Source organism: Schistocerca serialis, chromosome 1 (assembly GCF_023864345.2).
Source record: "Schistocerca serialis cubense isolate TAMUIC-IGC-003099 chromosome 1, iqSchSeri2.2, whole genome shotgun sequence".
Taxonomy (NCBI): domain Eukaryota; kingdom Metazoa; phylum Arthropoda; class Insecta; order Orthoptera; family Acrididae; genus Schistocerca; species Schistocerca serialis.
In genome coordinates this window covers 708,880,727-708,905,985 of record NC_064638.1, presented here as the reverse complement: position 1 = coordinate 708,905,985, position 25,259 = coordinate 708,880,727, and the positions used below count along the sequence as shown (strand labels likewise).

The 25,259-nt window shown below is 36.6% G+C and overlaps 1 protein-coding gene across 2 annotated transcripts in view; it reads left to right on the top strand.

Moving 5' to 3' along the window:
• Nucleotides 1-25,259, top strand: part of LOC126481000 (SEC14-like protein 1) — a 237,820-nt gene that overhangs the window by 186,175 nt on the left and 26,386 nt on the right. For both annotated transcript variants that reach the window (XM_050104462.1, XM_050104455.1), the window contains exons 4-9: nt 18,958-19,086; nt 19,286-19,395; nt 19,580-19,683; nt 20,050-20,168; nt 22,521-22,710; nt 22,799-22,887. In XM_050104462.1, the coding sequence (XP_049960419.1) occupies nt 18,958-19,086; nt 19,286-19,395; nt 19,580-19,683; nt 20,050-20,168; nt 22,521-22,710; nt 22,799-22,887 (741 nt within the window). The remainder of the gene's footprint in view (nt 1-18,957; nt 19,087-19,285; nt 19,396-19,579; nt 19,684-20,049; nt 20,169-22,520; nt 22,711-22,798; nt 22,888-25,259) is intronic.

Genomic DNA, 25,259 nt, shown 5'->3' with positions numbered 1-25,259 from the left:
GATAAGACAGAATCAATTCTTTTACTATCCCAGTGACGATGACTATACCAATCTCATTTAGTTTTTCCAGCAAGATAGTGTATTAGATGTATCAAATAGCTTTGATGAGTCAAAATGTACCGCTGTAATTCTGTGTTCTGGCTCAGTCCACTCAGTGTCATCCGTTGATGAACCTGTAGATGTTTCAGTAGTCCTACTTTTATAGGAGTGCTGAATTGGAGGAAGGAGGTAAAAATTTTACAATAAATTTGGTAACTGTTTTTTTATAGTAGTTTCTAATATTTTTGAAAAGGCTGACATTGACGATATAAGTTCATAGTTACCAATTTGTGGATGTATTGCTTTTTGTTTAGAGACTTTATTTTGGAAACTTAATTCAGCCAGAAAAATGCCTTATAAAAAGATGTTTTCAATGTTTAATAGAGGTTTGGAAATTACAGTAGCACGTCAGATACACAAAAAAGTAGCTCATCCAGAGCAGAAGACATTTTATTTTTGAGTGATTTTATTGTCCTCAGAACATCCAGCTCATCTATGGGGTTCAGAATTACTGGCTAGTATGATCTTTATTTATTTTAATAAATGACTTCTGATTAATGAGCAGAAGTATTTCAAACCTACTTACTTACCAAGATCTCAGCCTTTTCTTAACTGCACTTATTTAAAAAATAGATACTGCCAGCCTTATAGCTTCCAGCACTACCATGTGTTTCTATAATGCAGAATACCATGACAGTGGTGAACAGTTGAAATTCACAGTCCTTTAAGTTTCCGCTGATGTGTGTACCAATTTGTGCCTCTATCAGAGCCATACATGCTCCACTTCTTACATTGCCCACATGACTCCAGCAAGGACATACACTAAAATGACAGTGAGTGTTTGGTCTTTTGGTTTCCTTCAATTGCTCTACAGCAGCAGGTCATGGACAGCAGCTCGAGGTCCACAGAAGTAAATCCTGGTAGTTTGTAATGCTTATCATCCTGCCACATGCAAGACAAGACATCTGTCATGATCTTCAGTTACATTTACATCTTCATGGTAGATCAGTGTAATTCCTCTTTTGTCTTTGAACATAAATCTCCAGGTCTCTTGTGGAAACCATCTTGGCTACTTTGGAAGGGGTTGAAAATACCGCTTCCATTGTAAATTTCTTTATTTTCACACGACTGGTTTTGGACTGTTATACGCCCATCCTCAGGTGTTGTACTGGAAATAGCAAAAGACGGGAGATAATTTTCACATGCCGAAACACATACAAAAAAACAAACAAAAGTTTTTTTTCCCTAGAAAGTTTTAAAAACTTTTAAAAAACATTTTGAAACCACTGGTTGGGCTGGATGCTGTGAAATGTATGTCAATGCGCGAGTGGCCCCATGGATGACTGCCTAGGTAGGGAAATATACAAATGATATCATGACACTTGTGCTGTGGTCCCAGAGTGCTGCGTGTACCAGGTGCAGTGTGCTGCCTATAAGTGCAGAACAGGGAGTAGCGGATGCAAACGATGAGGCAAATTGGTAAACCAGAGTGGCAAAAGTGCTGCCATCTATTGAAGGAGGGAACAACGCGGGGCCACTAGCCCCGCAGTGCACAATTTGAGTTTAGTGGTTTACATTTAAAATGAAGAAAAAACAAAAAAAATTGCATAAAAAAATACGCTAATAGGAGGCCGACTATGTACAAAAAGCACAGGACTTCTTCTCCAGCCCTATGTTCAAAACATACTCATGTAACCCCACAGTTAAGTTCGTCGCAGAAATTAAGAAGGCAGTTAAAGAAACAGATGTGTTATTCACCCCATTTCTTAAAAAAACTTTAATACCAATGAATCCGAGAATGCCCACTTTCAGTGGCGTCGTGAAACTTCACAAGCCACAGGATAACAAATTCTGTTACATTTGATGTCATGTTATTTGTATATTTTTCTTCTTTTCTAGTCCTGTAATCCGACACCATATAACTTCAACTGTTGATTTTTATTCGGACATGTTTTTTAAGTTGTTTGAAAATAACACACCAACGTATGTTGGCAAGATGTGCATTTCCCCCTGTCTTTTTTGCTATGCGATTTTTAATGTACAATTTCAAAATTGAAATATTCAATTAATGATTTGCTAGTGAACTTTGGTATTTTTGTGGTAATCTCTCAGCAAATAAAGAATTGTTAAGTCTTCATGTGACACACGCCACATAGAGGGCGTCCCAAGATCCTGTCACACCGAGGTCTGCTGTATAAGTGAATGTAAACAGCGGCTTCAGTTGTTGTGATCGCTTCTCAGCTTTGGTTAATGATAACTAGATACCAGTGTCTATGAGTTTAATTTGTACACCACAGGTATGTTCTTTTCAATTGTTGGTTTATACTCAGGTGTATTTGTGGATTTTTGTTTTTATTCATTGATCGCTATGTGAAATTTTTAACTTCCAGCACTGAAGATGATTGAAAATCGATTTTGCCATCAATAAAACATCAATAAAACATCAATATTACGGCCAGTGCTGACTTTCCTTTTAATTTAACATATATGGTCGTTGTGCACACAGCACTCCATGGAGTCACCAATCAGTTTTAATTCAACACCAAGCCCATGGAAAATCCTACTCCACCTCTTGACCATATCTTAAATTAGACTGCAGAAAATCCCAATTTACTTTTTGTAGATTATAGGCACACTTCATTGCAGTATGATTTTCCACCACATTTTTCCTCTTCAGACAGTGCCACTACTGTGATACAGTGACAGTTTGTCATTAGCATTGCGAGCTTGTCATGATATTATGTCACAAAAGGTGTGTTGGTATTCCCTGTACTCATTTACTGATGCAGTGTTTGAGTGTGTTTTATTGGAATGCTTATGCAGTAGTAATTTAGGTCCAATCAGTTAATTTTGCCACCTCCCAAGAAGAGAGCAAAGATTCCACCTTGACCACTGGTCTACTCGTTGATCAAAAGGTCGATGTCGTTATTGCCCAAGAGGTTACTTGACAGTCACGTGTTGTAAGTGCAATATAGTTCTGTGTTTTGTACCTGAAAGAAATTGTTGCAAAGCTTTTCATGCAAAATGTAATTGATATGTGAAATTATCAATAAATGGTAGGTAACCTTCGTTTTCAGTTGTTGTGTGTGTCAGGAGACTGATTTTCTCATGTAAGAAGACAATAAGTTGGTTGTGGACACATTTATCACAACTGAACTGAAGTAAAGCACAAAGTAGATTACCTTTGGCATATCAGTGTCACTATTTGGCAATGTTGCTCTCAAACGACATTTTGTATTTTTTATACAACTGAACTGAAGTAAAGCACAAAGTAGATTACCTTTGGCATATCAGTGTCACTATTTGGCAATGTTGCTCTCAAACGACATTTTGTATTTTTTATATAACAAATAAATATTACAATTAAAACATTTATCATCATTATTCTAAGTCTATATAGTGAGGAAAAACAAGGAAAATTTTTTCTCTACAACTTCTTTATTTGCTACATAAAGGGTTAAATTAAAATGATAAATGTCTAAGTGATGCAGGCATTGTTTCGTTGCATCAGGACAATGACCCAGAGATTAATGTACAAAATGTAAGACATCAGATAGTAATGTTTGCTTAGGTTGAGAATGACCTAAGAGTGACAGCAGGATACATCAGTAAACAAGGCTGAACAGCTTGATCGGATGCAGTGTCAAGGCTACACTAAAGATGCGAAAGTCATAGCTCATCGGTGGAAATGAGGACAGTTATCTACGGTAACAGGGAAAACTAGCAAAATCATAATCCCGTTCCTGTGGCAATAACTGCTTTTGGGTCAGTATGCGTGGCTCTTACTTTTCAGAACATATAGTAGCAATAATTTTGACACTTATAATCATCATACAAATGAAAATAAGTTATCAGAGGCTATTTATTCTTATGAAATTCACACCTTTATACATGTAGATTTCTTTACTGACACATTATGAAACAAAATTATCCTTGGATGTGAGAAACCTAAATGCATGAGTGAGTATACAAACAAAACTAAAGAATTATATTCACTGTATTATTTGCTTATGTATTTTGAGAGTAGCATTGTTTTTTGAAAATGTCAGCACAATAAGAAATAACTGGACAAACACAAGACATGCAGGATGGTGTAATTGGATTGCTTGACTGTAGTCTCAACTCTGTCTTATTGCAATTGTAATTTCTGCAAGAAGGATGTAATGTCCAAATGGTCTCAAGCAGTATGTTACATCGCAATTTCATATGCACCTCCTTCTGTAGTAAGGAACTTTTTTGATAACAAGTTATGGATTTTCCTGTCACACACACTCTATTTTGTTTTTGTACCTCCAAAAGTATTAAATGGTGATAGATTTTTGCATGTGATAGTGCTCCAATTTACATGGTCCTTACTGCAAAGTGATCGGATGATGTGAGTCTGTATTAAAATATATCGCTCTTGAAATTAAACAATGGAAAATCCAGGATGGAATGTAACAATATGAGAGAAGGAAAGTTGCTACTTACCATGTAGCAGAGATGCTTGTGCCTATTGTGGCTCAGCATCTCTGCTATATGGTGAGTAGCAACTTTCCTTCTCTCATATTGTTGCTCTCGAAATTCTTGGAGAATCCTTCTTCTTCTTCTTCTTCTTCTTCTTCTTGTGAGTAGTTGTTTACTATTGCGCTTAATAACATACCAACACACATCAAATCCACATGAAATCTCTTAATTGTTCTAACATGAAGTGTTGCATTTGTCCTTTACTGCTTCTCCACCATTGCTGTATCATTCCTGGTGACTGCTGCGTCTCAAGCCTGTTAAAAGTGGTCATGTACCACCATGTTTGTCACTTACGAAACAATAAATAAATGCGTATAAACTGGAAAGGTCTACACTAACTGCCACTGGTAACAGCAACCAATTAACATTTTAAATTAAAATTAGACTTTTCTCGTACCACCTACCAAATTCACTGTGAATGAAGTTAATCTCTGATAGGAATATGGTGTGCGTCAACTTCTTTCAGAATTATGTTAATTAAAAAATTTCTTCTACAAGAAAAGAAAAATAAGAAGGAATCTTCAATTTTGTGCACTTTAATTATATTTTATCAGTTTTCAAAAGTGAAAAGTACTCGAGAATGAGGAAATGCTGCATATGCTGAAATAGAATTACTCATTGACCGATCGTGTTTAGCTTTGTCTGTGAAGTCCCAGAAGAGCTGAACAGCAAGTTACTTCATCGGAGTTCTCTGTAACCTTGCAGTGTGAACTCTGTGACGAATTGCTCTTCATCATATTTTGTTCCCTCATTCTGAGTTTTGTTTTGAGTGCCATAGGGTTCAGTACTGACTTGATCCATATTCTAAGTCTACATAAATGACTTCTCATTGAGTTTAGGGGGCTGTCCAAAACTGTTTTCCCTGACAACATAATTCTACAAATCAAGGCCCCAAACACATCCATTCGAGACATCTTTGAGATGAGAATGGATCTACAACAGGTTCAAAGTAAATGATTTGTTTTAATCTCTCAAAAACTTGCATTAGCAGTTTCAAACAAACCAAAATGACCTGCAGATACCAGAAGCAAAGACTGTCAAACAAAAATGTAATAGAATTGAATATTTATCCACCTTTGAACATGTTTACATGTAATTGGTGTTGTCATACGTTTTATAGTTACAACATTACAGTCATCGTTCCTTAATTAGGCTAAGGAGGCTGTTACATAAGTAACTACTTCAGAAAAGTACATTGTAACACAAAATGATCACTTTGTGCAAACCAAATACAGTATGCCACAATGAATCAGCATATCATGTTAGTCTCTTTGTATCTAAATAATTTAGTAATTTTTGGGTAGCTTGTTAAAATATGTGACACCAAGATGTTGATAGCTATTGCGGATCTTTGCTAGTGTGGCATAGGGCTTGTCAATTGCGTGTCTGTCTAGTGTTATGATGGTGTATTGACATCTCAATGTCAAAATTATCCAGGTGTATACTAGGCAACTATAAATATATAAACTAAGTACAGTCATAATATTGATTCATTGAAGTAGTATCTACATGATTCTGAGAGTCCCACAATGCATCTGATGACCTTAAATACAGTCTTAGATCCAGGTGAGTTTCCCCATAGCAAAATTCCATGTCAGAAGGAAATTGAAGAAAGCAAAGCATGCATAGTGCAGCAGAGTTTCACTTACACGGCCTCTCAATTATATAGCAGATAAATCGCATGTACGAGTCTGGAGCTGTATGTGTATCCCAGCTTAAACTTTGATCAATATGGAATCGAAGAAGTTTCATTGATTTATTTTCCTTGTTGGAGTCATTCAGATTAAATACAGTGTTCTGTTTTTCTATTACTTGTGTAGTGCATTAGCCTGAAACCAGGAGGTACAAACATCTACTGCTATTGCTACATTCAGCATTCAGCTGTAACTCATCCTTGTTAGTATTCTGAGTTATTAATCTGGTATCTGCATATAGTACAGTGCCACAGGGCAATAAGGAAGCCAGATCATTTATAAGTGTCATGAACAGAAAGAGCCCAAGAACGGAGCCCTGCAGCACTCCTTTAACACACAGAGGAGCTGATTTTTTTACTATTCACACATGCACTAACTGTTTTCTATTACTTAGGTATGACTGTTGTAGGAGTAGGGGCTTCTCCACAATTCCATAGTACCATAGCTTTATTATTAGGATAATGTGGGACATTGTATCAAAGGCTTTCTTTAATACTGTCAGCTGCTTTCATGGTGGAGAGGGTAGATCTAAAGCCATACTGTGCAGGACAGATTAGATTACTGCTGGTGCATCCAGTGCTTTGTTGTTTTGGAAGTAATTGGGACTAGTTAAATTGGTTGGTAATTGCCATGTGATGATGTGATACCTTTCTTATGGACTGACTTGATTATGGATATTTTTAAACATTCTGTGTACACTCCATCTGTTGATATTTTCTTTATTAATTAAGGGCATTATTCTCTCTTCTCTTATCTGTTTAATAAGAAAATTAGAGGTTTATTGTGTAATGGTGGCAGCAGTGCTTCAGCCTTGCTTACATCTTCCTTGATGTCGGTTTCAAAAAAGTGCTCTAAGCACTATGGGACTTAACATCTGAGGTCATCAGTCCCCTAGACTTAGAACTACTTAAACCTAACTAACTTACACACACATCCATGCCCAAGGCACTATTCAAACCTGCGACCATAGCAGCCATGCGGTGCCAGATTGAAGCGCCTAGAACCGCTTGGCCACAGCAGGTGGTGATGTTGGTTTCTGGTATAGGATTGGCAAAGTAATTGTTTAGTGTGTCAGGAGGAATTGGAATGCTGCAGTCTTTCTCTTGACAATTTATTTCAGTTTTGATAACTTCCCATGCTGCTTTACATTTATGTGAAGGCCATCATTGGCCTTGCATTTTGCTGAAACAGTATGTGTACAAAATTCTTTAATATTCAGCTGAATAGAGTGACAGAATAGAGTTGACACAGAAGTAAAGTTGCAGAGTTTTTTCACTGTTAAGTGCCCCTCATTGCATGACTTGGAGAGCTGGATACTTTGGTTCTGTGCGTAGCATCACTGAGTGGTGTCTAGTCAAGTTATGTAGGACAATGCAGGTAAAATTAATAAAGTTATTACTCATCAATAACAAACAGCAAAAACATTGTGCACAGGAAACAATTGTGTTAAAAATTTTTGAAGTACCTGCATTCACATTTCAATAAATTTACTTCTTAATGACATTAGTTACACACTACAATGATTAGTTTCATATTGATTACAATGTACACAGCACAGTACAAAGTACAAAGGTATTAAACAAGTAGGCATACATGTTTGCTATATAACAGGTAAAACTGTACCCTGTAAACTGGCCTCTATTCTTGCAACATATAAATATTTATTCATCTTCATGAGGTGAGCCACAATTAATATTACAGACTTCTAGGGTTTGTAGAGAAGAGTTTTTAGATAAAGTTTTGATAAGAAATCCATGTATGGAATTCTAACATTTGTGTATAAAATAAGTTCAAAGTTGGAATCACTTTCAGATCTCCCACTTCGTGGTAAGCACACAAACTGAGAAGAGGGTGCCATTGTCAGTCCCTGTCATAGCTATGACGTCACATACCGTTTTTGTTCAACCAAAACAATGGCTAAGAGAAACTGGTACATTTGCAACTAGGAGGGTTGACTGTGTTGCTCCATGGACATGCTGCACTCTAGACTTTGCAAAGGATGTCCTTCATCACTTAGAAAGGAACCCAATGATGAGTAATTGAAACATAGTCCATGCCGTAGGCTCATGGAGAGCTCCCAGGTCAGAATTCATTGTAACCAGTTCATGTGTACTGTGAAGTGGGAGCTTTGAAAGTGATCTGTTATTCAAACTTAATTTATATCTAAATGGACATGGGTTTCTTATCAAAACTTTGTCTATTAAAGTCCCTTCTACAATCTGTAGATACCTGTTATAGGAATTGTGAGAGACCCTGTGTATTAACACTAAGAGGTAAACAGCAGCTACTTAATATAATTGAGGAAGGAGCAGAATTTTTTCAAGGTTGTTACTTTAAGTTTCATTTTAAAATTATCCTGAAACAATTTGACAGAGCACTGAAAGACCAAAATAGAAACAAGGCACCTGAAGTAGACGGTTTTCCCTCAGGATTATTAAAATCTGTGGGGGAACCAGTCCTTACTGAACTTTTCCACTTGGTTTTTAGGAGATGAGGAACAGGTGAAACATCTTCAGAATTCTAGGAGAAAATAATACCAATATCAAAGAAGGCAGGTGTAGATAAATGCAAATATTACTGAGCTTCAATTTGACAAGTTATGTTTGTGAAGTTATTTACATAAAAATGGAGAGAATGGTAGATGTTAACCTTGGGAAAGATCAGTTTGGGTTCAAGAGAAATGTAGGAACATGTGAGGCAATACAAAACTTAAGCATTACCTTCGAAGACAGATTGACTACAGAAAAACCCACATTTACAGCATGTTTAGATAGAGAGAAAACTTTTTGACAATGTGGTTTGGAAAGCCTTCTTTGATATTCTGAAGTTTCTGGGGACAAAATACAGGAACTTAAAAGTTACTACAACTGATAGAGAAACAAGACTCTAATTAAGAGATGAAGGACATGACAGAGAGGAAGTAAATATGGAGTGAGTGAAAAACATTCAGCTTGTACATAGTGCAAGCAGTTGAGTGAGATGACAAAGAATCAGGTTTGTTGAAAGGAAGTTAAAAGATGAATGTCATCAAAACTACAGCAAGGGTAATTGAATATACTGAAAGTAAATTGGGTGAAGTTGAGGGAATTGTTTAGGAAATGAAGCCCAAAAAGTAGTAGAAAAGTTGTGCCATCATTAGTTATTTAGTGGCACAAATAGCAGAAGTAAAAATGGTATGACCTACACATTGGGAATAGTAACAGAAGTTCTCTAAAAAGAGAGAAATTTGTAAATATTAATTTATGTTTAAGTGTTAGGAACTCTTTGCCTGAAATTATTTGTTTAGAGTGCAACATTATATGGATGTGAAACAGGGAAGATAAAAACACAGACAAGAGTGAAATACAAGTGTTTGAAAAGTGTTTTTACAGGTGAATGCTGAGAATCAGATGGGCAGATAAAATAACTAATGAGAAGGACCTGAAAAAAGAAATTTCGAGCACAACAGAACCGAAAGAAAGGAGTGGTTGACAGGATGCATCCAGGCACATCAAAGAATCATCAGTTTGCTGACAAATGGAAGCAGGAAGAGGGTTGTAGACAGAGACAAAGGCTTGAATACAAAAAGGAAGTTCAAAATGAGTTTAGGTGACAATACTTGTGTAAAGATCAAGAGGTTTGCACTGAACAGACTAGCATGGAAAGCTGCATCAAACCAGTCTTTTAAATGAAGACTATGACAACAAGCAATACTCATTCACAGCACTTTGACAGTAGTTAATAATTAATACACTTCGTAAACTCCTACCCTGTCATATCTTGCTGAATAAAACTTTTGCTCTCATCCTGCTGTGCACATTGCATAGAGAGCGAGCTCACAAACTTTAATGGTAGGTTGCTGAATTGCAAGATCGCGGGTTAACATGTTCTATTCCCTCCCGTGCATCCTGTCTCCTCTGCAGAAAGTAAGAATGTGTCATTACTCATACACTTGACTGCAAGTGGTGTGTCTAGGTAGATCTAGGCACTTCATCTATTCTGGGAAAACCTGTTTTGTCCGGTGTCAGGAGGGGGGAAATACAGAAGGGTAAGGGTTTATTAATTGTCGGCAGTTCAGACTTTCAGCAAATGATGGCACTCCTTAGGGAAATGGCAGCAAGAGACAGGAAAGTACACCGGATGCACTGGGCATGTATGCCTGCAATTCTCATTCAATATGTTGAAGAGGCTATTGCAGCAGGCATTGAGGGAACAGGGTGCAACCAACTGCAGCTTATGATGCATGTTGGTACAAATGATGCCTGTCATCTGGGCTCCCGAGGTCATTCTTGAGTCATTCCAGCAACTGGAAGAGAAGGTTGAGAAGACCAACCTTGTGCATGGAGTTTCAGTGAAGCTCACAATTTGCAGCACTGTCCCCAGAATTGATTGTGGCTGTTTGATTCTGATTGGAATGGAAGGACTGAACCAGAGGCTTCGAAGGTTCTGTGACAAGCTAGGCTGGGACTTCCCAGACTTCTACCAGAGGGTAGAGAACTGTAGGGTCCTTTGAAATAGGTCAGGCGTGCACTACACATCAGAGGCTGCTACTAGAGTAGCTGATTGTGTGTGGGGTGCACACACCCAAGAGATTTTTAGTTTAGGTGACTCTCCATCCAATTCAGATAATGATAGCTGTAGGAAACCTAGAAGAATCGGTGTAAGATTGAAAGACATGCCTCCCACAGGTGGGAATATTACAATCCGAATGGTAAACTACCAAAGCATTTCCAGCAAAGTGCCAGAGTTTGAAGTGCTTATGAAAAGCAGTGACACTCACTCAATACTAGGTACAGAAAGCTGGAAACTCGAAATTGATAGCAGTGAGATTTTTGGGGAAAATTTAAGTGTAAATCAAAAGGATAATCATATGGGAAATGGAGGTTGCATATTTGTTGCAGTAGACAAGAAATTCAAATCCACTGAGATAGAAATTGAAGCTGCATGTGAGATTGTTTGGGCAAGACTCAGTATAAAGGGTGGGCATAAAATGAAAATTGGACCCTTCAGGGAAAACTTCAGTTCACTTGTGCACAATCATCAGTGAATTCTTTAATCATCTAACAATTAATTGGGAAAATAACAGGTGTTGGTACCTTTGCTGTTCACATTGCATATTAATGACATTGCAGACAGTATTAATAGTGAAATCAGATGAAGCAGTTATCTATAATGAAGTATTATCTGAAAGAAGCTGCATAAATGTTCAGTCAGCTCTTATAAGATTTCAAAGTGGTACAGAGATTAGTAACTTCTTTTAAATGTTCAGAAATGTAAAATCTTCCACTTTGCTTTAAACGTTCAGAGACGTAAAATTTTGCACTTCTCAAAACAAAAAACACAGTATCCTGTGACTATAATATTACTGAGTCACTGTTGGAATTGGCCAGCTCGTACAAATACCTGGGTGTAACACTTTGTAAGGATATGAAATGAAAAGATCACATAACTTCAGTCGTGGGTGAAGCAGGTGGTAGAATTCAGTTTATTGGTAGAATACTGGGAAAGAGCAATCAGTCTACAAATCACTTGTGTGACCAGAGCTAGAATATTGCTCAAGTGTGTGGGACCCGTATATGATAAGACTAATGGGGGATATTGAAGGTATACAGAGAAGGGCAGCACAGATGGTCACAAGTTTGTTTAAATCATGAGAGTGTGTCATGGAGATACTGAAGGAACTGAACTGGCAGACTCTTCAAGACAGATGCAAACTATCCCGAGAAAGTCTGTTAACAAATTTTCAAGAACTCTCTTTAAATGATCCTCTACCTACCGCTCTCTCAGGTATCGTGAGGATAAGATTAGATTAATTATTGCACTCGCAGAGGCATTCAAACAATCATTCTTCCCACGTTCCATACGTGAATGGAACAGGAAAAAACCCTAATAACTGGCACAGTGGGATGTACCCTCTACCTTGCACTTCAAGGTGGTTTGCATACTAAAGGTGTAGGTGTAGATGGAGTTGACCAATATTGAATAAAGAATATGTTCATTTTATCAGTTCCACAAAAATCTATCACGACAGTTATTACATTTTTTTATGGCACAAGTACCAGTGCCACACAATTTCTGAGAGGAAACTAATGAAAACAGTGGGGGAAAAGGAAAATTTAGGTGTGTACATTTCCTCAAAAAACGTGTTCAAAAAGTCTATCATCGGCTGCATGTAAAATATAAATCAGACTACTCAATAAATGTGGCAGACTAGTGTGCTCTGCTAGACCTGCTTCCACACAGTGAATCTGACACATATTACTGCTAAATAACATTTGCAACAGGCAGGTGCACACCCAACCAAGCCTAGTTTTGAGACCAGAATTAGTGAGCAATGCACTCCCACATTCACAATTAACAAAAGTAATTGGAAACATAGTTACACATGTCAATCACTCAACCCGCAGACACAAAATTGGAATACCTGAGGTGCACATGCATCTCACAACTTTCTAACCTCTTTGTTATGTTATGTTATGTTATGTGGTTTATTCATCTCATTACATACAATTTTCAAATCATTTGATTTGATGTACAGGAGACATGTCAAGGTTTACAAAAGAAACTTTTTTCACTTTTTTAAGAGAACTACAAAAGTTTACATTATATTTTACATTTCTAAGTTACAGCTACACATGTACATAAAATAATAAATGTATTACAATCACTGTGTTCAGATTGTGAAGCTGTCCTCAATGAATTCATCGACAGAATAACAACACTTTTCCACCAGGAGAGTAAAGAGCAATCTTTTCAGTGAACCAATCTCCATTTTAAATATATTACTGCCTTTTATTTTATTGAAAATTTTTAACCCCATATACTCTGGCATTTGGGCATAAAGTTTTAAACGATGTGTTGGAAGTTTGAAGTTATCTCTGTGGCGAGTGCTGTAGTTGTGGTCAAAACGGAAATTGTGTAGTGTATGTTGATTTCTATATAGGAACACCACCATCTCATATATGTAAAGTGAGGGGATAGATAGTACTTTTAAATTTTTTAACAGTGGTCGACAGGATTCCCGTTTTTTTGCAACACACATGTTTCTAATTACTTTCTTTTGTAATACTAGGAGCCTAGTGACATTTGCTGAATTTCCCCAGAAGATTATGCCATAACGAATAACTGACTCAAAGTAGCAGTGATAAACTATCTTTCTGGTATCTATGTTTGTGGCACCTGACAAAATACACATTGCAAATGCTAAGTTGTTCAGTTGATTTGCTAAGTAATCTATGTGTACCTTCCAATTTAAATTTTTGTCAAGATTTAGGCCTAAGAACTTCACGTGGTTTGCTTCTGTGATATCCTGATCATTGCAAGTTATCTTTATTTCACTCCTTTCTACTGATTTAGCTTCAAATTGCATCATTTTGGTTTTAGTTACATTTAGTTTTAGTCCATTTTGATAGAACCAAGATTCAAGTTTTTCTAAAGTGTTTTTGGCTTTTTCTGGAATATTTTCAGATACCTCATTTTCAATTAGAACTGATGTATCATCAGCAAATAAGACTGAATGAACATCAATAGCAAGTGGTAGGTCATTTACGTAAAAAAGTAACAGATAGGGACCCAATATCGAACCTTGTGGGACTCCTTGGGGAACTGTTTTCCAGTCTGATGAATAATTGGTTCCATTTGAAGTTAAAATTACTCTTTGTTTCCTACCTGACAGGTAAGAGCTAAACCATTTTAAAGCAGTGTCTCTGATTCCATACATCTGTAATTTGTGGAGGAGTAATGCATGGTTCACTGAATCAAAAGCTTTAGTCAAATCACAGAAAATACCTGTGACCTTTCTACCTTTATCTAACGTGGAGCATATTTTTTGGATAAACTCATTTATAGCATTCGCAGTGCTTTTACCCTGTTGGAATCCGAACTGGTTTTTAAAAATTATATCATTTACAGTAAGAAAGTTATTAATTTGTTTTGCTGCAATCTTTTCAAACACTTTAGAGAAGACCGGCAAGAGAGAGATAGGGCGGTAATTCCCCATATCTTCTGTCGATCCTTTCTTGAATAGAGGTTTGATCTCCCATATTTCAATACCTTTGGAAAGCATCCCTGTTCATAAGATTGATTTATAATAGTTGACAGTGGTTGGGAAATAATATCATACACATACTTGATTACAGATGTTGTTATTTCATCCCACCCATGTGAGGTTTTGTTTTTTAGAGACAATATTTCCTTTTCCACATCCCTTTGGGTTATTTTTTCAAATTGTTTAAAAGATGTGTTCTGGCTGTTTTCCAAATTTGTGATGCCCTGATAGAATGTCATATCCACATCCGATCTTACTACGTTTAGGAAGAATTCATTGAAACAACTTGACATCTGAACAGGGTTTACTATAATTTCATTTTCATGTCTAATTTTCAAAATCTCATGAATTTTTACTTTGGCTCCTAGTTCAGACTGAACAACTGACCACACTGCTTTTGTCTTATTTCTGTGTTCTCGTATGAATTTATTATTTGCCATTTTTTTAGCTGCCGCTACAACTTTCCTAAATACAGCTTTATACTGTTTGACATAAATGACAAAATCTGGATTTCTGTTTGATTTTAACTCATTGTGGAGCTCTCTCTTTCTGGCACTAGAGATCTTTATTCCTGTTGTAATCCATTTGAGTTTACCATTAACCTTCTTTTGCTTATATCTACGAGGAAATGATTCATTAAATACCTCTAAGAAACAATTTAAGAATTTGTCATAGTTAATCGAGCTTGAACTATTGTAGTCTACAGGCCAGCTTATTATACTTAATTTACTGCGGAATAAATCCATTTTACTTTTACTGAGATCCCTTTTTATACACACTTCTGGAGACTTTAGGTTATTTGCTTTTGGGAGCTCAATAAACAGAGCTGAGTGATCTGAAATACCCAAGTCTAAGCAGTATTTGTGCTTATTTCCACTGTCAAATATGTAGTTAGTAATAATATTATCAATGCAGGTCACTGATCTGCTGTTTTCCCTAGTGCCTTCAGAAAAATTTAGCTTGAAACCAGATTTCTGAATTAAGTCACGAAATTTTGTGGAATCATTGCTTTCAACTAAGACATTTAAGTTGAAGTCTGCTGCTATAACAACTTTTTTCTTACTTTCTTTCTGGAGTTTTTCCAGGAGGCATTCGAATTTGGTTAAAAACACTTTTGTTACCGCACATCCAGGAATTCTGTAGATTGCTATAACCAATGTATTCAGATCACTCAGCTCTATAGAGCAACTTTCAAACACGCTCTCTTCATTTAAATAATTAAAACTATCTCTTACTGTATAACTTATGGAAGAATTGACAAGAATGCAGGAGCCTCCACGAGATTTGCTTATTCTACAAAAGCTAGCAGCTACCTTATAATTATTAATACTATTTAGTAGTTTTATACTATCTTCTGTTAACCAGTGTTCATTTAGGCAGATTATTTTAATATTTACGGATTCTGAAAGCAGAATTTTTAGTTCGTCGATTTTTGAGAATTTACGATTTGGTAGTTCTGCCCCTAAGCCATTTATATTCAAGTGCATCAATAGATCATTTTTTCTTTTAGTTATTTCGCGTGCATCCTTTGTTTGGTACCTAAACTTTTTATTTTCAGTTTGAATTTTTTCTTTGTCACCCCTATCACAATGAGTTAGTTTCCCTTGCTTCTTAGGACTTTACACACGTCTATGAACATTTTACTAAGGTTCACAGAGCCTAATCTATTAAAGTGCAGGCCGTCTTTTCCCAGACACTTGCAGTTTAAGAATTTGTTTGGGTCAATGAATACTGCACCGAGTCTGTTGCACTGTTCCCTAATGCCGGTATTTATCCTGTTGATGTAAGTATCACTTACCGATCTTCGATGAATGATTCCACTAATTACCAGCCTGGCTGTTGGGTATACAGTTTTCGCCGATCTAATCAGATTCCGCGTTTCATTCACGATTTCTTCCTCACTGTTACTGCGGATGGAGTTTGTGCCCACGTGGATTAAGACACCTCTGTAATCGTCGGTACTTAAAGTTTTGTTACCAGTTTCGCCCGTGTTTCTTTTCGTGGACAATACATTCTTAAAGTGTTTGTTGAGCTGATGCGATCGGATTCCAGGTCGAACATAGACCTTGCAGTCCGGCACAATAACATTTTTTAATATAGAATCACCTATTAACAGAAAATCGTTTTTGTCATCTTCTTTGTTCGTTGCACTTTTACGTTTGCCCTTCTTATTATAGGAAACTGTTTTCCATTTATACTTATCACTTGTTTCACTGACAGAGTTCTCTGTTGTATTATTTGCCGTATTACACAAATGCGGATGTTTGCCACTTTGTTCAGTAATGGGTTGATTTCTACACGCAGGATTTTCTTTCAATAACCAGTTCAGAATTTTCTTGTTTCAATGCTAAAATTTCCGCCTTCAGCGCTTCAATGTCACTTTGAAGCAATTTAATAATTTCTTCTTTTGAGTTCACGGTACTTACGAGTTCGGCCGTCTCCATACGCAAACAATGTGGACACGACCATGGAAACTCGTCTTTTATGAGTTTTAAATTCACTTTCGCGCATTTTTCATGAAACCAGTAGTTACACTTCACACAAAAGATGCCGTTCATGACGTTAATATTCAGGGTGAGACAGAGGGAAAGGTACATGTTTTGAGGGATGATAGTGTTGGTGATTCTGAACAAAAAACTTCAAATGAACATATGCCCTTTTCTTAACTGTATACAGGTGTTTGAAAATCACTGCCGCCAACCACAGTCATTCTTCACCAGCACTCACATGTGGGTAGAACCAAAGCAATGTTAGGCTATGTAATGATGTACTTACTGACCATTTCAATGTATGCTTCACTTGAGCTGAGCTGCAAAATGTATAGACTTTTTGAATATGTTTTGTGAAGAAATGTACAAACCTACATTTGTCCTTCTCCCCACTGTTTTGATTAGTTTCCTCAGAATCTGTTAAGAACAGAGCATATGTCTTTTTAAGGAATCACCAATACTATCATCCCTAAAAGCACGTATCTTTCGTCCTGATTCGCTCTGTGCATTGTGAATCATCACACATCAACAAAGTTTCCTTATGATGGGCCTTTTATAATGGATGGATGATAATGGTTTTTGTGTGTCAATCTGTGTATGGAAATCATAGCAGCAAGGGAGGATAGATGTGTCTGCCGAGGATAACCAATAAATTATTGTTCATGTGGATGATTTAAGAGAGAAACAGGTGCAGGGAAAACTGTTAGATTTTTATTATGTTAGATGATTTTCGACCTAGCTACTTTACAAAGTATCGGAAAATTATTAGATTTAACTTTGATCAGTATTTGTGGATCAATGGCTGAACTACTGGTAGCGCCAGATATTTGTAATAGGATTAGCTATCAAATTATGTGCACATACTTAGTTCACACTGCCAAAAAAATGCTTCACTATTCTGGAGGTAGTTCAGCTGTGGGTGGACAACCTTATCTTACTGTAAAGAAAAGCATGGCATTAGAAGATTGTGACAGAGGAGGCTGTCCAATATTATGAAGGTGGAGAAATAGCAAAAATCATTGTAGAGTTTATTGTTAACTTAATTCAGCTTGTGTTGTTCACATATATACCATTTAGCATTAAAAATGTCTTGGCTCCATCCAGTTAGTGCAGAAACAAATTATATTATTGTTTTAGTATACATTGGAACATTACAAATCATCCTGGAGATAAAGGGTAGTCTAGGAAGCTAAGTAACCTGGAGTAATGACTTATCTATTAACAGTGTCATGTACAGCTACGAGGAAAATGATAAATCATGGAAAAGAGATACACTACATAAATTCATGTCTACTGAAATTGCAAATGAACAGCCATGTCTTTGCTCAGAAAAAAAACTAGTGATACACACTCACAGGTGATGAAAAATGACGGTGATGGTGGAAGACGACAATGGTGAAAAGTTACACGCTTTCATTAATTATCAGAACCACAGGAGGGTCATTCAATCATTGATTTTTACAGCTCCCATTAAGGAGGAATCTTCATCAACGATGGTGAATGAGTTAATGTATACATTAACAAAAAAAAGGGGAGATCAATAAATCAAATTGTACACTGCATTAAATTTAACCAAGTGAATTAGAATTGCTCCAGTATGTGCTCAAAAAAGCATGCAAGAATTTGAATGCATTGTTTTCATATTGAAGGTACACTGTGAATAATACAGGTAGCTATCGTGCTCACCTAACATTGTTAGCTAGTAACAGACATCCATGATAGTGGCAGTTTTCATGAAATGGTAAAGTTTGTACATACATTCCACAAAATGCAAATCTGCAGGGGAGGAGGGAGGAAGGAAATAAATAAATAAATAAATAAATAAACAGCAAGTTAGGTGAGATTTGATCAATATTTCTGTTACAATAAAATATTGTATATGGACACAATCTGCTGTCTCAGCTTTGCATAGGTTGCATTAACTATCTATGGCTGGACGACATGTGTTAATAAACATATATCATAGTGTTAATAAATTATGTACAGAAACCTTCCTCATGAATCAGTATATCTAGTAATGGAAACCTTATTAAAATCCCTATGGTAGTTCCTGAGATTGGCCTTCACATAGACAGGGAAATGTAGTCTTTAAGTCATGTAAAACAGTATCACAATAACACTGTTCAAATGAAATATAGTGAATGTAACCTAGAAGTATTAAATAGTGCAAATAGTTTAATGTGTGTGATATTGACCCATACAGGTCCACCCTGAAAATCCAGACTGGACATGCTTCGACCAGTCTGCCACTCTTGACATAAAATCCTTTTTTGGCTTTGAAAATTCAATGGAGAAGTTAGCTATGAAGCAGTATTCACAGAACATAGCTAAGGTGAGTTGAATATGCTTTTATCCTGGCATAATGTGCTAGAGAACCAGTGGGTACAAACAAAGCATCCAGTTAACAATAAAATACTTTAAAGTGGTTGGGAAATTTATTACTATTGTCAGTTTCAAGAAAATTCAGAAATGAAATACTACTGTGTTAGATTATAAAATGACAGTCATCTGTATATACTTCAAATCTGCAGGGAAAGGAAATAATTGAGCACTTTATAAATGAGCTCAAAAAGGAAGGCGTTGTTTATATACCACCATGGCAAGAACCTGAAGATGGTTCCGCTGCAGCTGAGGAAGAGAGGTGAGTGCGCTGATGCGTTAAAAGTAGATCAGGTCATGTCATGCTACAGTGAGTTTGCATTTGTTGCAGCAGTCTGCAGACATGATTCTACTGAGGTGGCTGAGGTGTGATATTGAGATAGTTTTAGGCAGCTGTGGTGGTACTCTGTGTTAATCAACTTTTGCAACCATATATGTTTTTTCAGGGCACAAACAGCAAATGATTCATCTGGGGACTTTGCATTGGGAGCATCGGCTTCAAACATCAGTGCAGCCTTACCATCCCCTCCCATGCTGTCTCCAAGTGCTGGTAAGTTTTTATTCTGAAAAAAATTGTAGTTTTAACGTGCTTAATATGATTATATTCCAAAAAGAGGTGAAAGAATAAAGTTATGATATAATTAAAATTTGTGAAGAAAATTAGAGATCTAATTGAACTTGCCTCCTTTCTGTAAATTGGAATGCTAAAATACTTCTAACTGTTATGTCTACACTATGAAACATTCAAATATTAATGTAGTGTAGTGTTGGCTTTTTATCACATTTTTTGACACTGAGCACCAGTTTTTTTGTTGAGTGCAATTAATTTCTTCAAACTATTAGTCATGGTGTACAATATTAAGTTTTCTTTATTAATATATGCACAATTCATAGGGAAGTGGTTTGAATATTTCAGAATCACAGTTTGAACTAGATACAGATTACATTCAAAGATACCTTGGGGAACTGAGTCTCATTCAAGAATCTTCCCTTGTGCAGTTGCGGAAATGGGTAGCTGATCTCCAAAAAGGGAAGGTATGTTATATATTCATTGTTTTGTCTCTCGTGTTTCCACTTAATAAGTATCTTGTGCATTTCATGTAGTTTTGACTGTAAATGGAAGCCTGTACTCTTTAGTTAGTGCCTTGCCAGCTGTATTTTCAGCCTTATTTAAAAATAACACCTTCTGTGTAAAGAGCTTATTGAGGATATATGCATTGTAGATTTGTTTTACTAGTCCTGTTATTCACAAATCAGCTTTTGCATAAGACATTATACAAGTCAGTTAGTATACAAATGAAAGTGATTTCTATGCATACTTATTTAGGATTACAATAATATAGTTCATATATTAATTATTTATATAGCACACCTCATAAATTTAAATATTCTTCAGTTGAATGAAAGCAATGATGCTGTAATTGACTTGAAAGGTTTTCCAGAGGATTTGACCTCAATAATTGCTTTTGTGTTTTCTGGAAGTCTGTTCTAAAGTTCAATTCCCATGTGAAAAATAATGTTTTGGCACAGGCATGTGTTGCCAGAATGAACTTTTTCACTTTGCAGTGGAGTGTGTGCCGATATGAAACTTACTGGCAGATTAAAACTGTGTGCTGGACCAAGACTCAAACTCAGGACCTTTGCCTTTTAGAGGCAAGTGCTCCACTATCTGAGCTACCCAAGCACGCCTCACAGCCCATCCTCACAGATCTAATTCCGCCAGTACCTTGTCTCCCACCTTCCAAACTTCGCAGAAGCTCTCCTCTGAACCTTGCAGAACTAGCACTTCTGGAAGAAAGGATATTGCTGAGACGTGGCTTAGCCACAGCCTCGGGGATGTTTCCAGAGCACTTGCCCATGAAAGGCATAGGTCCCAAGTTAAAGTCTCATCTGGCACACAGTTTTAATCTGCCAGGAAGTTTCGAGGATGTGTTGGTTTCAGTCAGATTAAATTTTTCTGTTGTTCGTTAAAGTGATCATAATATCACAGGTTTTTTGTAATCAGCAGCCTATAACTGTTACATTTATTTATTTATTTATTAATATAAGGGTTTCCATAATGTTGACATGTGGTAACTAAGTTTTCATCTGAATTTAACTCTAATGGCCCTTTTGTGCAGTTTGAAAGTGCTGATAGCTGCTTTAGTTTTCCCAGAAAGTTACCTGATATTTAAGGCAAGAATATAAGTAGGCATGATATGCATTCTTTGCTGTTTTTCTTTAAAGTAGGATTTTAGTGAGCAAAGGAGGTAGCATGTTTTGGTCAATTTTTCGTTAAGATATTTATTATGTTTATTCCATTTTACATTGCTTTGCAGCCATAGTCACAAGTATTTGCTTCCTGTACTGTTACCAGCTATTTCATCATTGGTAGAAACGAATGGGATAAATATATACTTGTTCAGAGAATTGTAGAATTTTAGTGTGATAGTTTTTTCTTATATATTACAGACTGATTATTCTGTGCCCAGTTGCTAGGTTGTTTTGTGATAGTGTTTACTAATTGCTGTAATTCTTCCTTACTTTCCCCTTGTAGTAGTGTGTGGTGTCATCTGCAAATGTGGTTCTTTTATATGCACCCACATTAAACCTTAGATCATTTATGTACAGAAAGAACAAAAGAGATCTCATTGCTGATCTTGGGGTACACCACATGTAATTGGTTTAAGATTACTCAGGAAGGAACTGATCCAATTGTTGGACAGAACTTGAATGCTAAATTTTTCAAGCTTTGACAGCAGAATCTTATGATTCACCCTGTTTCGATAGGTCAATAAATAAGCCTGTTGAATCCTGTTTCTTGTCTGTCAGGTTTAGTATGCAAATGATAAACTTGGAAATGTAGTTGTTGTAGAACTCTTGCTTCTGAATCCATGTAGTTCATTACATAGTATATTGTTTTGATTCACAAGTTCCATAAATTTGTCACACCTAACTTTTTGCAATGTTTTTGAAATGCAAGAGGAGATGAGTCTATAATTACTAATGTTACATCTCTTACCTTTATGTATTGGAATAACCTCAGATGTTTTAATAAATCAGAGAAAATACTTGTCTGAAGTGAGCAATTTAGTATGTATTTCAGTTAAGCTTGGTGTACTCTTCGTTAAGATTATTTCAGGGACCCCATCAATGCCTCGGGAGTTGGAATTTTTGAGTCTTTTTATTGCTTTTGCTACTCCATCTTGTGAGACAGAGCTGATGTACACTGAACACTCTACATGCACTTACTTTATTTTCATTGGCTGGCATGTTCTTACTTAAGTCTGATTTTGTCATATTATCAGCAACAACTGAAAATGTTATTAAATGTGTTGGCTACTTGTAAGAGGTTATGAACAACCGAAAATAATGGAGAACATTTATTATGAAATACTATCTTTGCAGGTCCCAAGTGATTCAACTTTACTAAGATTTTTGAGAGCCAGGGATTTCAATGTGGAGAAGGCTAGAGAAATGCTGTCACAGTCACTCATTTGGAGAAAAAAACATCAAGTGGACCGTATACTTTCTGAATATCAGATCCCTCAGGTGGTGCAAGATTATTTTCCTGGAGGGTGGCACCATATGGATAAAGGTAAAATGCGGGGGAAGGGCGTGTGTGCATTTTTTTTTTGTTTTTTTGTTTAATGATTTCCTTCAAAGTTTTTGTATTGTACTTTCAGATGGTCGGCCATTGTATCTTCTACGTCTTGGTCAAATGGATGTTAAAGGACTTTTCAAATCAGTAGGAGAAGAGGGACTCTTGAAATTGGTAATTATTATTTTGTTTTTGAAAGTCCAATGTAAATTTGTCTTCCTAGTAGTTACAAGTGAGCAGTATTTTATTGAATGAAAAATAAGAAAAAGAGAGAGAAAGTTTCTGTTTTTGTGGCAGTACAAAAACATATTTTTCTTCCTTTCAGTATTGTAACATTGCTCGTAAAATGTGTGTCTGTCTTCAGGTTTCATTCATTATTCATTATAGTATAGTACCTGAACAACTAAAACATTAATGATGCATGCTGCAACTGAGGCAGTAAAATGGGGAAACACCTGATTCTACACTTTCTAATTAAAAAAAAAAATCAGGGGAGACATAAAGACAGTGAAATTAGAGTTAATTAGTTTATAGTTAAACAATGGAAAATCCAGGATGGAATATGTTGTTAGTTTATAGTTAGTTACTTTCATGTCCCATGGATCATTTGCGCGATTAATCATGATGTGGAATGAGTGTTCTCTCTCTCTCTCTCTCTCTCTCTCTCTCTGTCTGTGTGTGTGTGTGTGTGTGTGTGTGTGTGTGGAGGGGGGGGGGGGGGGTCTGTATGCTTGGACTGATTACAATACTGGTAGTGTCATTTGCAAAAAGAACTAATTCTTCTTGTATATTATGTGTTAGACTGTTTACATACATGAGGAACAGTGGTGGACCAAAGATTGACCTTTGGGAACCCCATATGTGATTTCTCCCCAGTCAGAATAATCTCCCTTGATTACTTTAGTTTAATTACTGAGCACAACTATCTGCAGTCTTTTGGTTGGATTATCCATTGGTTGGCTATACCATCAATTTCACAAAACCTCAGTTTATCTAGGAGGATGTAGTGATTCACAGAGTCAAATGTCTTATACAGGTCACAGAAAATACAAACCAGTAAGATAAATCATAAAGTTGTCTATGGGATGGTACCTACACAAAAATGTGGACTTTTCCCGTATGTCATCCCATTACCTCTTACTCCATCCTGGTCAACTTAACCCCTATCCCATCAAAGGGATGTGCAAGCAGTCATGTGGTGTACAAAGTAAGCTGCAACCACTGATTTCTATGTGGGCATGACAATCAACAAGCTGTTTGTCCACAAGAATGACCACCGACAAACTGTAACCAAGAGACAGCTGTCTCTCTCTAATTTTCTCCATGTCCGCTCCCCTTCCTTACCTCCAGACTGCACCTAGCAGCCCTATCACATCCCAACCATGTTCCTGCAGGCTCCCACAAGCAGCACTACAGCTTTCCCCAACCCTTAACCTGCTATCTCCTGTCCTCCCCACTCCAGCCTCCTCCTTACCCCTACTGCCCATGCCAGATTGTTTCTCCCATGAGGTATTGCTGCACTCTGCAGTCTGGCCTCATCGGCCAGAAACAGTGGTTTTGAAATGGAACCAGAGGGGCTGCATGTAGTTCTAAATAGAAAATTTACCAAACATTAGGCCCATTTTTGCTTGTTCTTTAGGACCACTTAGTTTTATGCATTATGAGTTCTTAGAAGTTTTGAGATGTGGGATGTGTCTTGTATTCAAATATATCACATTACATTCAAACATATCATGTTAACTGCTTGGAAACTGTATGTCCTCATCATTCCAAAGTGAAACCACCTCCTTAAAACACTTTATTATTAACTTTTTGCCAATTTCATCTTGTATTAGTTATAACAATAAAGGTTAAGTTTATGAAAAATTTGTAAATTATATATTTTGTTAATATTGCGGGACTTCAAGGGTTACGGGAGTAAGGTGGAGGAAAGTAAAATACCCGGAAGTAACAAGTCATTGTAATTGATTTGAAGTATTATGGTAATGAATCATCTTTTAGATACATAGATATATTTCACATTCAAGTATTCCAACTACGTAAATAATATAATTGTGAAAGATGTGGAAGAAAAGGAATGTGACATAATAAGACTTGCATTAATATTTTGTGTTGTAGAATGAGGTAAGAATTTTTTTGTGGTGGTGGTGGTGGTGGTGGTGGTGGTGGTGGTCGAGGAGGAGGAGGAGGAGGAGGAGGAGACTGCGATAAGAAGAAATGTTCACCAAGAACAGTATAATACTGACTAGTGCTCCTATTACTCTCTGCATCGAAAGAGAGTAGCCTCAGAATTTAAAAGGAATATCCCAAATCTATGCTACTATTTTAAGAATGTGAGGTACAGGTGGCTCATTCCATGTAACCAGCTAACAAGCTTCTTCAGAGTGCAATAATATAAAATGAGCTTGTAAAGAGAATATCCTACATTGGCAGATAGCAGTGCACAATAGCAGTGAGGGACATGAATTAGTAGCAGGTGATAGTTTATGCCCCCCCTCTGTCCTAGCACCTTCTCCCAGCTCTCCTACCTTCACCTTCACTTTGTA